The sequence below is a fragment of the Durio zibethinus genome, chromosome 9 (genome assembly GCF_047325235.1).
Source record: "Durio zibethinus cultivar Kanyao isolate XHJ-2024 chromosome 9, ASM4732523v1, whole genome shotgun sequence".
Lineage (NCBI taxonomy): Eukaryota > Viridiplantae > Streptophyta > Magnoliopsida > Malvales > Malvaceae > Durio > Durio zibethinus.
In genome coordinates this window covers 1344474-1358504 of record NC_143170.1, presented here as the reverse complement: position 1 = coordinate 1358504, position 14031 = coordinate 1344474, and the positions used below count along the sequence as shown (strand labels likewise).

General features: G+C 36.0%; 2 protein-coding genes across 2 annotated transcripts; one reads left to right on the top strand and one right to left on the bottom strand.

Moving 5' to 3' along the window:
• Positions 1–1329: 1329 nt before the first annotated feature.
• LOC111314896 (myb family transcription factor PHL11-like) lies at positions 1330–4019 on the top strand. Its single transcript, XM_022916516.2, has 6 exons — positions 1330–1900; positions 2634–2710; positions 2814–2877; positions 3006–3081; positions 3282–3351; positions 3476–4019. The coding sequence occupies exons 1-6, from the start codon at positions 1741–1743 to the stop codon at positions 3884–3886; spliced, it is 858 nt and encodes a 285-aa protein (XP_022772251.1). The 5' UTR covers positions 1330–1740; the 3' UTR covers positions 3887–4019.
• Positions 4020–10561: 6542 nt separating this feature from the next.
• On the bottom strand, positions 10562–12863 carry LOC111304310 (isoflavone reductase homolog). The gene is made up of 4 exons (XM_022900854.2): positions 12425–12863; positions 11505–11745; positions 11154–11357; positions 10562–10938 (listed from the first exon to the last, which is right to left on the bottom strand). Exons 1-4 carry the CDS (start codon positions 12752–12754, stop codon positions 10775–10777), a joined length of 939 nt encoding a protein of 312 aa, XP_022756589.1. The 5' UTR covers positions 12755–12863; the 3' UTR covers positions 10562–10774.
• Between the last annotated feature and the right edge of the window lie 1168 nt (positions 12864–14031).

Here is a 14031-nt window from a genome sequence, read left to right as displayed (position 1 = left end):
TTTCTTGTCAAAGTCCTTTGATTGATTAGAGAAAGGGAGTGGGGGAGTCTTGGGTCTTTTTCACTTTCCAACTTTTTCCATGCGATGGAAAAGCTCATAGTTGGATGTCATGATGACAAAGTTGCCACCATCAATGCCTCAAAATCAGGCAATAAAATATGATTCTTATCCAGATTTACTAAAGATGAGAGAATAAACAAAGGAATTATTCTTCATCTTTTGTAATCTTTATATCATTTTCCCACTAAAAAGCTAACATGATTTATTCCCTTGATGAACAAAAAGAAAACTGATTTATTCTACTGGTATTCATAAACCATCAGCTCTTGCAATCCCAAGTCTACTAAATCCCGAAAAGATATTTTGAACTCTTTTCTCCCCTTTTTAATGCAAATTATTTGTTTGTTTTACACCTTTTAATTTGTGTTTTACACAATTAATTTTTATAGTTATTGTTTAAAAACTTAAAACACATAACATTAAAAGATAAAACAATGAATGTGGAAAAAGGCTTTAAGACAGAAGAGGTGAACAGTTTCCTTAAAGCAAAAGGGAAAAAAGGGTAGTAAAAAAGTTTGGTCTGCAGATGAAGTTTTTGCCAGTTAGTAGTAAGGGCGGGGGAGTGAGTCAACTTCTTACAAGTCTAAGACTAAGAATATGTGAAATTAAAAGTCCATTTTTTTTTATAATAAAAAATATATCTGTTCATAGTTTTATATATAATATTCATCGTGGATGGATGGTCCTTCTGCGTTGTACTTTTAGATTATATATCCAGGCACGGTTACTTCAAACCTTAATTGGGCTCAACTCATACATCTTCACTAGAGAGCAAACATGGCCGAAGAAGAGACTTACGAAATTCAAAGCAATCGATAATTGTGAGTCTTTGGTTTTTGGCTATTAGCTTATAACAAGCTGGTTTTTTTTTTTTTGGTTCTAATTCCTTCTTAAAGAATAATAAGCAAATCTAAGGATTAGATTATGAAAAAAATAAATAAAAAGTGGATAGGGCCAAAACCCAAAGGGATAGATTCATAGGATAGCTTATTTCACGGGCTTTGTACCTCCTTGTTCGGGCCGAAGCGAATATTTTGTAGTCTCTTCTAACTCCCCTGTTCCTTACGGAGATATCGACACGTGTACCTCTTGCCGGGCCACTCATGTGGACCCTTACTATAATGCTGCGTCCTCCCCTGTGGGCCCGCCACGTGATATGATTCCTCAAATATTCCATTCCACTCATTCACCGCCGAATATTCCACGCTGGCACTTACGTGGCACCGCCAGGAATCCTTTATACGAATCAGCTACATCGCCCTTTAGGCTGCAGCTGTTTCTTTCTCTCTCAAATCGCCTTTAGATCATCATTCCTGATTATCTAAAAGGTCCAACACCTAATGCAGACGTACACGGGAGAGGATGAAGAAAATTATTCGTTTTGTTTTGTTTTGTTTAGATTGCAATCATGTTTGTTTGCTTAAGATTCGTCGCCGAGCTTTCCTCTGCATGTTCTTAGTTTAAATATAAATATTATCTGTCCGTTTCTCATTAAAAATAAATAAATAAAAAGCTCTGCTAATATGTATGAAGTTGAAACAGCAAAAAAGTTTTTTTCAGTTTACATTCTTATGCTAAGGAGAAATAGGAAATTCAACTCAAATTGATTCCACTCAACAACCTGCTTGAAGAATTTCAGTTTAAGGAGCGAATTGAGGTGGTTTGGTGTGGTCTGATGAGATGGAGAGATTATGCTATGGCGGTGGAGTTGAGGGAGGAGGGAACTATAGGTACGAAAATGGGGTGGTGATGACGAAAGACGCAAAGCCCAGGCTGAGATGGACGGCTGATCTTCACGACAGATTCGTCGATGCCGTAACTAAACTTGGTGGCCCTGACAGTTAGTCTTCTCTACCTCCTTACCCTGTTTTTTCCTTTTGTGAAAAAAACATAATTTTTACCATTAGACATCTTTCTTTTATGAACTGCTGCAAATATATATGATTAATTAAGTATAGCACAAATTTTGGATCTTTGTGAGATAACTAGAAGCGGGTGACATCAATTTCATAAATCATAGTAGTAAAATTGTGATTGTAAGAAACTTATTCCAGTTTTGGTTGAGTATGATCTTATAAATTGTAGCTGTGTCAAAGTTAAAGCTGTTGAATGGGAGCAGCCACCCCTCTGATATAGACTATAGAGGAGCTAATTACCATACTTTAAAGGTCTTATTAATCTTGCTTGCATTTTTTGTCACCGCCAAGTAAATTTGGCAAAGTTTATATTTGTTAAGTCGCTTGCTCAGGGCATTGCCTACATCAATGTAGCTTTTTATGTCTGTAATTGGTTTTTGAGAACATACATCAAACAAGTCCAAGGCTGATTTGCTGCAAATATTTGTTCCTAAAGATCAGAAAGACTTCTCTGAATTAATGAATTTTTTTTTTTTTTTTTGCAAATAATCGTGAAATTCTAATTGCATTCCTTCTTTTTAGTTTTCATATTAATTAAAAAACCAGTGCATGGATTAGTAAAGTTTTACTCTTAATGTAACGCTATAAGCATATTGAAATATCCTCTTGGCATAGTTTACAGTATAGTCTAATATTATTGAGAAATTCTGCTTTCAGAAGCAACTCCCAAGTCTGTCCTAAGGTTGATGGGCTTGAAGGGTTTGACATTGTACCATTTGAAGAGTCATTTACAGGTACATAGGACATGGACATTAAAATTTCATGTTTCCTTTTTGCTTGTTAATTATTTTGAGACAATGCACTGGTGTAATTCTGCTTAATTCTGTTGTTTTGCAGAAATACAGACTAGGACAGCAAGCGCGGAAGCAAAATGCAGCAGACCAAAACAAAGAGAATGGTGGTAAGTTTGTAGATGAGTAATACTTTGACTCAAATTCTAGTAAGTCGCAATTATTTTTCCACTGCGAATATAGGATTAAATCAACTATTAGTACTTCTTATGGTGATTGGTTGCAACTCCTTATCTAGGGAGTTCGTATGTACAGTTTAGCAATCATTCTTCGGATACTATCACCAATTCACCAAGAGATGACAATGAGCAAAGGTAGGTGCAAATATCTTAGCTCTATTTGTCATTTCTGTTTTGTAACCGGAATCTTGTCTAGAGCATTTAATTGTCACGTCAAACTTTATAGCAGTTAGAGATTATGAATCTAGTTAGGATATCTACTTTTCACATTGCTTTTATGTCCGTCAAATGGTTCCTTCCCAATTTCTAAGTGACAATGAATTGCAATGGAACAGACAAATTCCAATGACAGAGGTACTGAAGACTCAACTGGAAGTACAAAAGACATTGCAAGAGCAACTTGAGGTTAATTTATACCTTTAAGGACAAGATTCTTTCTCATTCTTTTACATTAAAACATTATGGCATGGAACGAATTTGCTTGTAATTCTGTTGATTGTTGTTGAATTGGTCTTTGTTATGACTGTAGGTACAGAAGAAATTGCAGATGAGGATAAAGGCTCAAGGGAAGTACTTGCAAGCAATATTAGAGAAAGCCCAAAAGAGCCTCTCATTTGATATCAACTCATGTGATGGGAATGTAGAAGAAACAAGAGCACAACAAGCAAACTTCAACTTGGCTCCGTCGAATCTCCTGGAGAATGTGAACGAAGCAGACAGGAAATCAAACGCAGTACAGATGAATGACGTTTCCAAGAAGACCAACTATTCTGCTTTCCAAAATTATGGACTACTGGGAGAAAGAGAAGGAAGCAAAGATGTTAAGCTTAAAGTTGAAGGAGATTCCATAGATTTTGACCTAAACACCAAAGATAGCTATGAGTTTGTTGCTATAAATGGAAACGAGCGTCAATCACGCATGTTTTCATACAAGGGATGAAATTCAAAATATAGATATCCAATTTATGAGTTATGCATTCGTTTTACATCTGTTTGTATCACGGATCGAGATTTAAGCTCCGATTCGAACGGCTCCAAGATTCGAATATGCACTCATCAGACGTCTTAAATCAGTCTATCTGTCACAATTCAGATTCTAATGAGGTATTATCCGCTTTAATTTTTTTAACCTCACGATTTTATCCTACAAAAAATACTTCATAAAATAGAGGTGATGTGAACCCTTATATGTCCCAATAATCTTTTTTTTATATGCGATATGAGATTCAAAATTTCTCCTTAGATCCATGACACTTACGATTCAGTTAGTTTTATAAACCTATTGTCTACAAAGCTAACATAGACTAATTAGGCTCATATCCTTTGCTAAAGAATAGAAATTTGGTCATTCACTTTTTTGTCGCCCTTTTACTTTATACGCTATGCTTGAAACAAAGAAATCTTAATATCTATTGCTTGATTAAATAATAGAGAGTGAAAGAAATGACTTATTATATTATTTTTTTTAATTATAATTTTTGATAATTTTTGTTTTTATTATAACATTTATATGTTTATATTAATGTATTTTATATTTCAATTTTTTTTATTTATTCATAAAAATAATCATCATTGAAATTTATGAAATTCATAAAAATAAAAAAATAATAAATAATAAATTTATTGATAAATGATATTTTATATTTTTAATCTAATTTTAGAGTTCAAAATCAAATACTTTATAATTTAAAAAAATTAATAAGAATATAATAATTATTTTTTATTTTAAAAACTTTATTATTCTCCTTTCCCTACCTTTATTTCCAATTTAAGGTAATTAAAAAATAAACAAATTGTGAGAAACTACAGGAGCTAAGCATATCTTCTATTCTTTTATTTTTATTTATGTCATATATAAACAAAAAAAAAAAAAATTCCTCATTTTCTTTTGTTTTTTTCCATTCTTTTTTTTTTCTCTCTCCACTTACCTCAGTTCAAACTTAGGCTTACCCTTTAGGTTACAAAATATAAGTACTTTCTGCGGTAGCTAGCTAAGAGCAGCAATCTTTTGAGCTAGCTTTTGGTGATGATTAGTATATGTATTTAAATGGGACCGGAACTGTTGCGCCTGAAGCAATAATCACAACAATACAGAAGCAATAGACAACAATCAATAATCAAATGCGCAGAAAAATAAAGCACACCAAGATTTACGTGGAAAACCCTCCAGTGTAGAGGGAAAAAAAACCACGGGCCGCCAGAAAAATCTTCACTATCAAATAATAGTTATACAAAGTTCTTCTCTAGCTAAAACTAGAGCTAATCAACAACTAGAGAAACAATTGGAGAAATCTCACCAAATAAGTGACTCAACAAATACACCCTGGATTTGTTCCTAGAGAGCTTCAAACCCGATCTTCACCGTTCAGAATGTAAAACTCTGAATCATAAACCTCCTGACAAGGTTCCAACTCAATCGGACCACGGATCGACTTCCGTTCAACCAACTCTCCCTTCTCCTTTTTCTCTCTCTGCTTTTCTTGGCTTTTCTTCTTTCTCTGCTTGGTTTTCGACACACACACAAAACAACCCCACCTATTTTTTATTAAGTAGCTAGGGCTCTGTGTAAAATAAAAGATCAAGGCCCATGACCTTTACTTGGTCCAAAACCACTTACATGGGACTGGACCCCATTTTCCTAACAATCTCCCCCTCCAGCCCCATTAGGAGGAGATTCATCACCATAGCAGTTTCATTTGGAACTTACCTTGGCCAGGGAACTCATTCCGGCCAAGTTACTACAAAGCTCAAGCTTTTCCCTGGGAAGTATCTTAGTCAACATATCTGCCACATTTTTATCAGTATGGACTTTCTTCAATAGCATCTGCTGTTCTTCAATCACTGAACGTAACCAATGATATCTAACATCAATGTGCTTTGTTCTAGCATGGTACATGGTATTCTTACTCAAATCTAAAGCACTCTGGCTATCACAAAATACCACATACTCTTTCTGATTCAACCCTAATTCAAGAAGAAAACGTTTCATCCAAAGCATTTCTTTACATGCTTCAGTTGCTGCAATATACTCAGCCTCTGTAGTTGACAAAGCAACACACTTCTGCAACTTAGACTGCCAAGATACAGCTCCTCCTGCAAAAGTAAACAAATACCCTGAAGTAGATTTCCTACCATCAAGATCGCCTGCCATGTCAGCATCAGTAAACCCTTCTAGAACTGGTTGTGAAACTCCATAAGTCAAGCACATTTTTGAGGTACCCCTCAAATATCTAAAAATCCATTTCACTGCTTCCCAGTGAACCTTCCCTGGATTAGAAAGAAATCTGCTCACTACACCAACTGCATGAGCAATGTCAGGCCTTGTACAAACCATAAGATACATTAAAGAACCGACTGCAGAAGAATAAGGAATACTAGACATAGCTAGTTGCTTTTCCTTAGACACTGGACAAGATTTCTTACTTAGGTGAAAATGGTTGGCAAGTGAACTGCTAACTGATTTAGCATGTTGCATGTTGAATCTACCAAGCACTCGTTCAACATACTTTTCCTGTGACAACCACAGCTTTCCAGCTCTCCTATCCCGGATAATGTCCATACCAAGAATCTGCTTTGCTGGACCTAAATCTTTCATATCAAAAGACTTAGACAATTGTTCTTTCAACCTGCAAACCATACTAGCATCTTGTCCTACAATCAACATATCATCAACATATAATAATAGGATAATGAAGTTACCATTAGAGAATTGTTTAACATACACACAAGAATCCGCTGCTGTTCTTTTATAGCTATGACTCACCATAAAAGAATCAAACTTCTTGTACCACTGTCGTGGAGCTTGTTTCAAGCCATACAAGCTTTTCTTCAATTTGCAAACTAAGTGCTCTTTCCCTTTCACTTCAAAACCCTCAGGCTGATTCATATAAATGTTCTCCTGCAAATCACCATGCAAAAATGCAGTTTTAACATCAAGTTGCTCAAGTTCAAGATTCAAACTAGCTGTCAATCCCAGTACCACTCGAATAGAACTCATTTTTACAACTGGAGCAAAAATCTCATCAAAATCGATGCCTGGTTTTTGAGAAAAACCTTTTACTACCAATCGAGCTTTGTACCTCACTAGTTTGTCACCATCCTTTTTCAACTTGAACACCCATTTATTCTTTAATGGCCTCTTTCCTGTTGGAAGTTTAACAAGATCATAAGTACCATTCTTTCGCAATGACTCCATCTCTTCTTTCATTGCTTTTAACCAGTGCTCTCTATCCGGAGTAGCCTGCACATCTTGAAAGCTTTCTGGCTCCCCTTCACTGGTAACTAAAATAAAATCTGAACTTGAATACCTGGTAGATGGCCTGCGCTCTCTAGTAGATCTTCTGGGCTGAGACTCTACATCACTTGATGCTGAAGGTAGCTCCCCCTGCTCAACACTCTCAGGTAGAGAAAATTGCTCCCCCTGCTCAAAACTAATAGCATCTGGCTCATCACCAACTGTAGCTGGCTCATCCATATCCCCAAGTTCTGTTTCTGGCTCATTTTCACCATCTGTGGCTCTTTCCTGTGAAATCCCTGTCGGTGTTGAAACATCACACTCAACAGTAACTCGTGTAGTCTTCTCATTTTTTTCAAGATCTGCTATGGTTTCTTTTTCATGAAAGACCACATCTCTGCTTCTGACTGTCTTTCTCTTTACTGGATCCCATACCCTGTAGCCAAATTCCTCATCACCATATCCTACAAACACACACTGTGTAGCTTTACTGTCAAGCTTTGATCTCTGCTCTTTCGGCACATGCATGAATGCTTTACATCCAAAAACTTTCAAGTGAGAGTATGAAGCATCTTTCCCTGTCCACACTCTTTCTGGAATGTCAAAGCCCAAAGGAACTGATGGTGACCTGTTAAGTAAATAACAAGCTGTGTTGACTGCTTCACCCCAAAATGGCTTTGGTAATTTTGCCATCCTCAACATACATCTGACTTTTTCCACAATGGTGCGATTCATTCTTTCAGCTATACCATTATGCTGCGGTGTTCCAGGTTCTGTCCTCTCATGCCTGATCCCATGCTTTGAGCAATACTCTTCAAAGCTTTTAGATGTGTATTCCCCACCATTATCAGTTCGAATACACTTCAAGGGTAACCCTGTCATCCTTTCAACCATGACATGAAATTTTTGAAAATTCTGCAGTACCTGACTTTTATATTTCAACATATACACCCAAGTCTTACGTGAAGCATCATCAATAAAAGTAACAAAATATCTGCTACCACCTAATGACTCAACCTCAATGGGACCACATACGTCAGAATAAATTAATTCCAATCTATTTTCTTTTCTCTGAGAACTTTTACGAAAAGAAACTCTATGATGCTTACCAAACAAACAATAATCACATGAATCGAGAGACATACCTTTGGTCAAGGGAATGAGAGAGTGCCTTGCCAAAACCTGTAACCCTTTTTCACTCATGTGTGCCAGCCTCCTGTGCCACAAGTTTGCTGAAACATCATTTTCAACGGTATTTACCTGGTTACCGTTCAATTGCATCCATGTCTTATACATTGTGCAGCATAATTTTCCCCTTGCAACTACCATAGATCCTTTGAGAAGCTTCCACTGTCTATTCTTTTGTCGGCTTTCATATCCCTCCTTATCAAGGACATTAATAGCAAGCAAGTTCATTCTCATATCTGGAATGTGTCTGACATCCCTCAAAGTCAACATGCAGCCTGTACTAGTTTGTACAACAATATCACCAATCCCAACAATCTGTGACACACTCTTGTTTCCCATCTTGGTACAACCAAAGTCTCCTGCTTTGTAAGTTGTAAACAACTCTCTCTTAGGAACACAATGATATGCCGCTCCTGTGTCAACTATCCACTCAATACCGGGATCACTAACATGATTACAATCACCATGTGTACAAATCAAAGTAACTGAATCACTATCTGAATTCACTGCTGCAACATTGCCATCATCTGAACTCTTGCCTTTCTCATCTTTTCGCTCTTGCTTTAAGATTCTACAGTTTCGTTTTATATGACCCGCCTTACCACAATGGAAACACTTCACTTTACCTCTAGACTTGGATCTATGTTTAGACTTACCACGGCCTTTTGAGTCCTGACCTCTGTCGATGTTTCTACCCCTGTTCTCTGTGACTAGAGCTTGATTTCCAGGGTCTACATCTTTTCGCCTCGCTTCTTCATTAAGCATACTGTCATTTACCATCTCCAATGTCACCTTATAATCAGGAGCTGAATTAAGAACAGTCACAACTAGAGTATTCCAGCTGTCTGGCAATGAACCCAAAAGAAATAATGCCTTCATTTCATCATTCATCTTAAGTTCCATAGTAGTCATCCGATTAAATATATCTTGAAAATCACTCAAGTGCTCTGTAACAGATCGTCCATCCCTGTACTGTAAAGTTGCAATCTTTTTAACAAGCATAACTTTATTCATACCTGTTTTTCTCTCATACAATGCTGCCAATTTTTCCCAAACAATGTGAGCATCTGACTCCTGCGCTACATGATGGAACATGCTGATATCAACCCATTTTTTGATTGTAGCCAGCGTCTTTCTACCTAGCTTTTTCCAGCTTTCATCTTTCATATCTGCTGGTTTAGCCGAATCACCCAATACTGGCTCATACAAATCTTTACAGTATAGATGATCCTCCATCATAGGCTTCCAAATTGAATAATTCGATGCTGTCAATTTTATCATGGAACCTGTATCACCCTCCATGATCTCAAACAGAATTTACTTCTATCCTGGGTTGCTTCTGTATCGATGTCTCAAAATAACCCTCGCTCTGATACCACTTGTTGCGCCTGAAGCAATAATCACAACAATACAGAAGCAATAGACAACAATCAATAATCAAATACGCAGAAAAATAAAGCACACCAAGATTTACGTGGAAAACCCTCCAGTGTAGAGGGAAAAAAAACCACGGGCCGCCAGAAAAATCTTCACTATCAAATAATAGTTATACAAAGTTCTTCTCTAGCTAAAACTAGAGCTAATCAACAACTAGAGAAACAATTGGAGAAATCTCACCAAATAAGTGACTCAACAAATACACCCTGGATTTGTTCCTAGAGAGCTTCAAACCCGATCTTCACCGTTCAGAATGTAAAACTCTGAATCATAAACCTCCTGACAAGGTTCCAACTCAATCGGACCACGGATCGACTTCCGTTCAACCAACTCTCCCTTCTCCTTTTTCTCTCTCTGCTTTTCTTGGCTTTTCTTCTTTCTCTGCTTGATTTTCGACACACACACAAAACAACCCCACCTCTTTTTTATTAAGTAGCTAGGGCTCTGTGTAAAATAAAAGATCAAGGCCCATGACCTTTACTTGGTCCAAAACCACTTACATGGGACTGGACCCCATTTTCCTAACAGGAACTTGAAGACTACTGGTCAAGTGGATTAGGTCATTGTCTGCCACTTGTAAACGATTTGTCTTCCAGCAAATATCCTTATATTCCATTAGAAATAAATCAAGAAATTTCCTAGATTTAATTTCTAACATCTAAAACCACTTGCTCGAACTTGAAGGATAATTAGAACACGATAAAAAACACTTGATGAACTTAGGATATAAAATTGAAACTGAAAGATCAACAATCATATGTTATTAATATATATTGATGCAATTAAAAAGGGAAATCATGTACAACGACCACCAAAACAGGAGTTGGAGTCACTTCCTACATAAGGTAGACGTCTAAAATTTTAGGAGAATAATATTGGAGTACAGTCCATGCATAATTAGCTTTGATAGCCATATATGATTTTGTTTGCTTGATCAGGTAAAATTCGTACTGCAAGTTACATTTATTATTATGTATAAATTTTCAGGTATTCATCCATGCGGATGTAATCCACCTCGGGATAAAGCTTTGAAGCTTCTTCACCTTGTTCCCCTATTTCAAAGTTTGTTAAGCAGCCCTCGTAGAAAATATGATAGAAATGGCCCACTCCTACCTGCCCTGCAAAGTCCATCCCTGCACGCGCAACAACCCAATCATAAAAATTAACTACTTAATTACATAAATATACATCGATCACATCCTATCCTGCATGAGTAAGATTTTCAAACAAGGGTTTTCTCCCAAGGTTTTGTCTTAAATTATTGTCAAACAAGTTTTTTCTACCCAGCGTTTATGGTCAAACAAGACCAATGAAGGAAAAAAAAAAAAAAAAAAAGAGCTAAACGTACCTTTCATGGAGGCCAGGAAATCTTGCGCAGAAATGCTTATTTTGTCTAGTTTCTTCTCAGTAAGCTTCTCCCAGTTCTGGATTAGCTGTGATTGCGTGAGAATGTTCTCTGGAGGCCTTATGTACAAAGTTTTGTTCAATGTTCTGGGATCATCTATTGCTTTAATCGTGTATGTTGCAATATCGTCTTCGTCCATAAAAACCACTGCAGGATCATCAACAAATTAATCAAGAATAATATATAGTCTCAAAATCTATATATGGATCGACCTTAATTATATAACTATGCACACTATATATATATATATATATATAATTGGAGGAATATTAATTAATAGTATCTTGGTTGTACCTTTAACATTTCCGTCCCCATAGAGATAAACTTGGTGTTTAGGAGGAGTGAGCCTTTCAAGCTGAGAAAGGTTACCGACAAAGTAACCAGCAAAGCAGTTGGCAACCACATAGGTGAAGGGGATGTTGGCATCTTCTATAGCTTTTCTCACAACCATTTTTTCATAAAATGTTACTCTTCCAGGTTCAAGTGCATGCCCCATCCGCGCTGGATCCATACCAAACTCTGAAGGCAAGAAACGCTGCAATGCAAATGCTTGTTGGCTTCAATTTAATAATTATTGCCAAAACAAAAAGTTGCTTCTTCTGACATTGATGTTTCTTCAATATTATTAACTAATAGAGGAAAATTAAAGATCCAAAAATATTTAAATAGTTTAACAATGAATGATGAAATATTTAAAAAAAAAACTTCTGTTTGCCTCTATTTATATATTATAGAGGTAATTTATAACTTGCATGCTTGTTGTATTGTTTTATAACTTGCATGCTTGTTTTGTTCTTCACTGTATGCTTGTTTGTAGTTTTTTTGAATGGGAAAATTTAGTTAACAGTAAACCTTTATTTATGGAATTAATTAAGGCGTAGAAAAACCTGAAAAGGGAACCATTCTAGTTTTGAAATAAAATAATTAATTCTTTTTAATTAGATAAAAAATGGTATTTGTAACTATTATAATTACTTCAAAGAACAGAAAAGAAAAGTGAATAATCAAATTAGATGAAATAAAAAATTGGAATGACGAGGAAACCAAAAGATTGACATATTAGGTTGGGAGAAGTTTTAGATTTGTATATATAATATATTACTTTTAAGCATTGAAAGACAACGGAAAAAAAAAAAAAAAAAAAAAAAACAGAAGCCAACTATATTGTATACATAATAACTCCTCTACAACGTAATTGTATAGGTATATGATACCTTAACATTCCCAGCTTCTTTGATGGCCTCCACAAGCTTGAGCTGCAACAAAAGGTTATGACTGCGGAAATGCACGCCAGACATGGTGGAAATAACAACATCAACTTGCTTAATAGCCTCTACCAAGCTTTTATGATCATTAAACGAGCCTTCGATAAGGTGAGCCCCTTGCTTCTTGAATGACAGTAGCATCTGCAGCTTTTCAATGTCAAGCCCAATCTCCGGGCGTTGAAGGACATAGGTTTCATGCCCCTGAGCTAAGCTTGCCTGCACAATCCTCCGCCCAATATACCCAGTTCCACCAACCACAAGAACCTTACTCTTCGCCATATTCACTCTTTAATTAATTTGTTTTGTCTTAATCTGAAGTAGAATAACAAAACCAAAGTGTTGTATATATAGGGACTGACTAGGGAGTTCAATTGTCACCGCTTTGTTTTGTTGCTTTATGTAAAAAATTTCTATAAAAGAAATAAAAAACAGTACATGGGATAAATGAGAGATGTATATGCCTTAACTGTGCAGTGCAAGTTACTCTTGATAATTTGATGCCCTATTTGGCTCGATCACTATATATCAGACAAATGATTTTATTATTATTATTCCTGTTTTATTTTAATTTTGCACTACACAGATTGTGTGTTGTTGATATTTTTGTTAATGGTCATGATGGAGAGTGGGTTGGTGTGTTAGGTGGTGGAGGCTGAGTGCTTTTGCAGTTGTTTTCCTCAAGAATTTAGGCCTTGTGGGGTTAAGTTTCAGTGGTTCGTGTGACTTTCTAAGCAATCGACACATACTACGAAAATAATTAGTCAAACCTCACCGGCCGATTGATGAAAGTACCTCACCGTTTCACATATATAATTTTGTTTACAAAAAACTCGTCTGCTGATAAAATTTTTGTCTTTTGTGAAAAGTGAAAACTGACTGTAGTGTATTTGATCATTAGGTTCTATGTACGATTTCTGCTTATAAATTAGTAATTAAGTACTTCGTTTTAAGAAGAAACACAGATTAATCTTTCACACATGTATGCTTGCCATATCTGTTACATCCAAATACTTCTTTGGTTTTTGTTGTGAAAACGGATAGAAAAACAACCATTAGGTAAACAGTAGTTGATTTGGTTGCTTCGAAAGTCATCCCTTTCCTATGATACCAGCAGGCCCGGAATCGGGATATGACACTATGACTGCCTATCGATTGATGATCAATTTCTTTCTTTATTTTTGGTTTTGACAATTAATTACTTCAAGCTCCTTACGGTCTAATTCATCTGCTAAACAAACCCACTTTGTTACGTGTTGTATAGCAGTAGCCAGGGAACGACCTTGCATTAATTTGAAGTAAGTGGCCATAGACCATAGTTTCTTCGTATGGTGCATCAATTTTCGCTCTCCTAGACAAAAGCATGACGAACATAACACGCACGCACTTGTCCAATCTGGGATTTTTATTTTTTCATAAGGGCAGCCGGGTCGAACTTCAACTTTAATATCTTTTTAAAGTTTTTTTAACCATTAAATCAAAAAATCGAAGATCAATCGGAGATATTAAACATTCAAATGTTTGCGTCATTTGTTAATAATTAAATACTATATATATAT

Coding starts and splice junctions, on each gene's coding strand:
- LOC111304310 (XM_022900854.2), bottom strand. CDS start 12,754: ATGGCGAAGAGTAAGGTTCTTGTGGTTGGTGGAACTGGGTATATTGGG. Junction 11,746..12,424: donor AAGAAGCTGGGAATGTTAAG/GTATCATATACC, acceptor TTTGCATTGCAG/CGTTTCTTGCCTTCAGAGTT. Junction 10,939..11,153: donor TTTCCTGGCCTCCATGAAAG/GTACGTTTAGCT, acceptor TTGCGCGTGCAG/GGATGGACTTTGCAGGGCAG.
- LOC111314896 (XM_022916516.2), top strand. CDS start 1,741: ATGGAGAGATTATGCTATGGCGGTGGAGTTGAGGGAGGAGGGAACTAT. Junction 1,901..2,633: donor TAAACTTGGTGGCCCTGACA/GTTAGTCTTCTC, acceptor TTCTGCTTTCAG/AAGCAACTCCCAAGTCTGTC. Junction 3,082..3,281: donor AGAGATGACAATGAGCAAAG/GTAGGTGCAAAT, acceptor GCAATGGAACAG/ACAAATTCCAATGACAGAGG.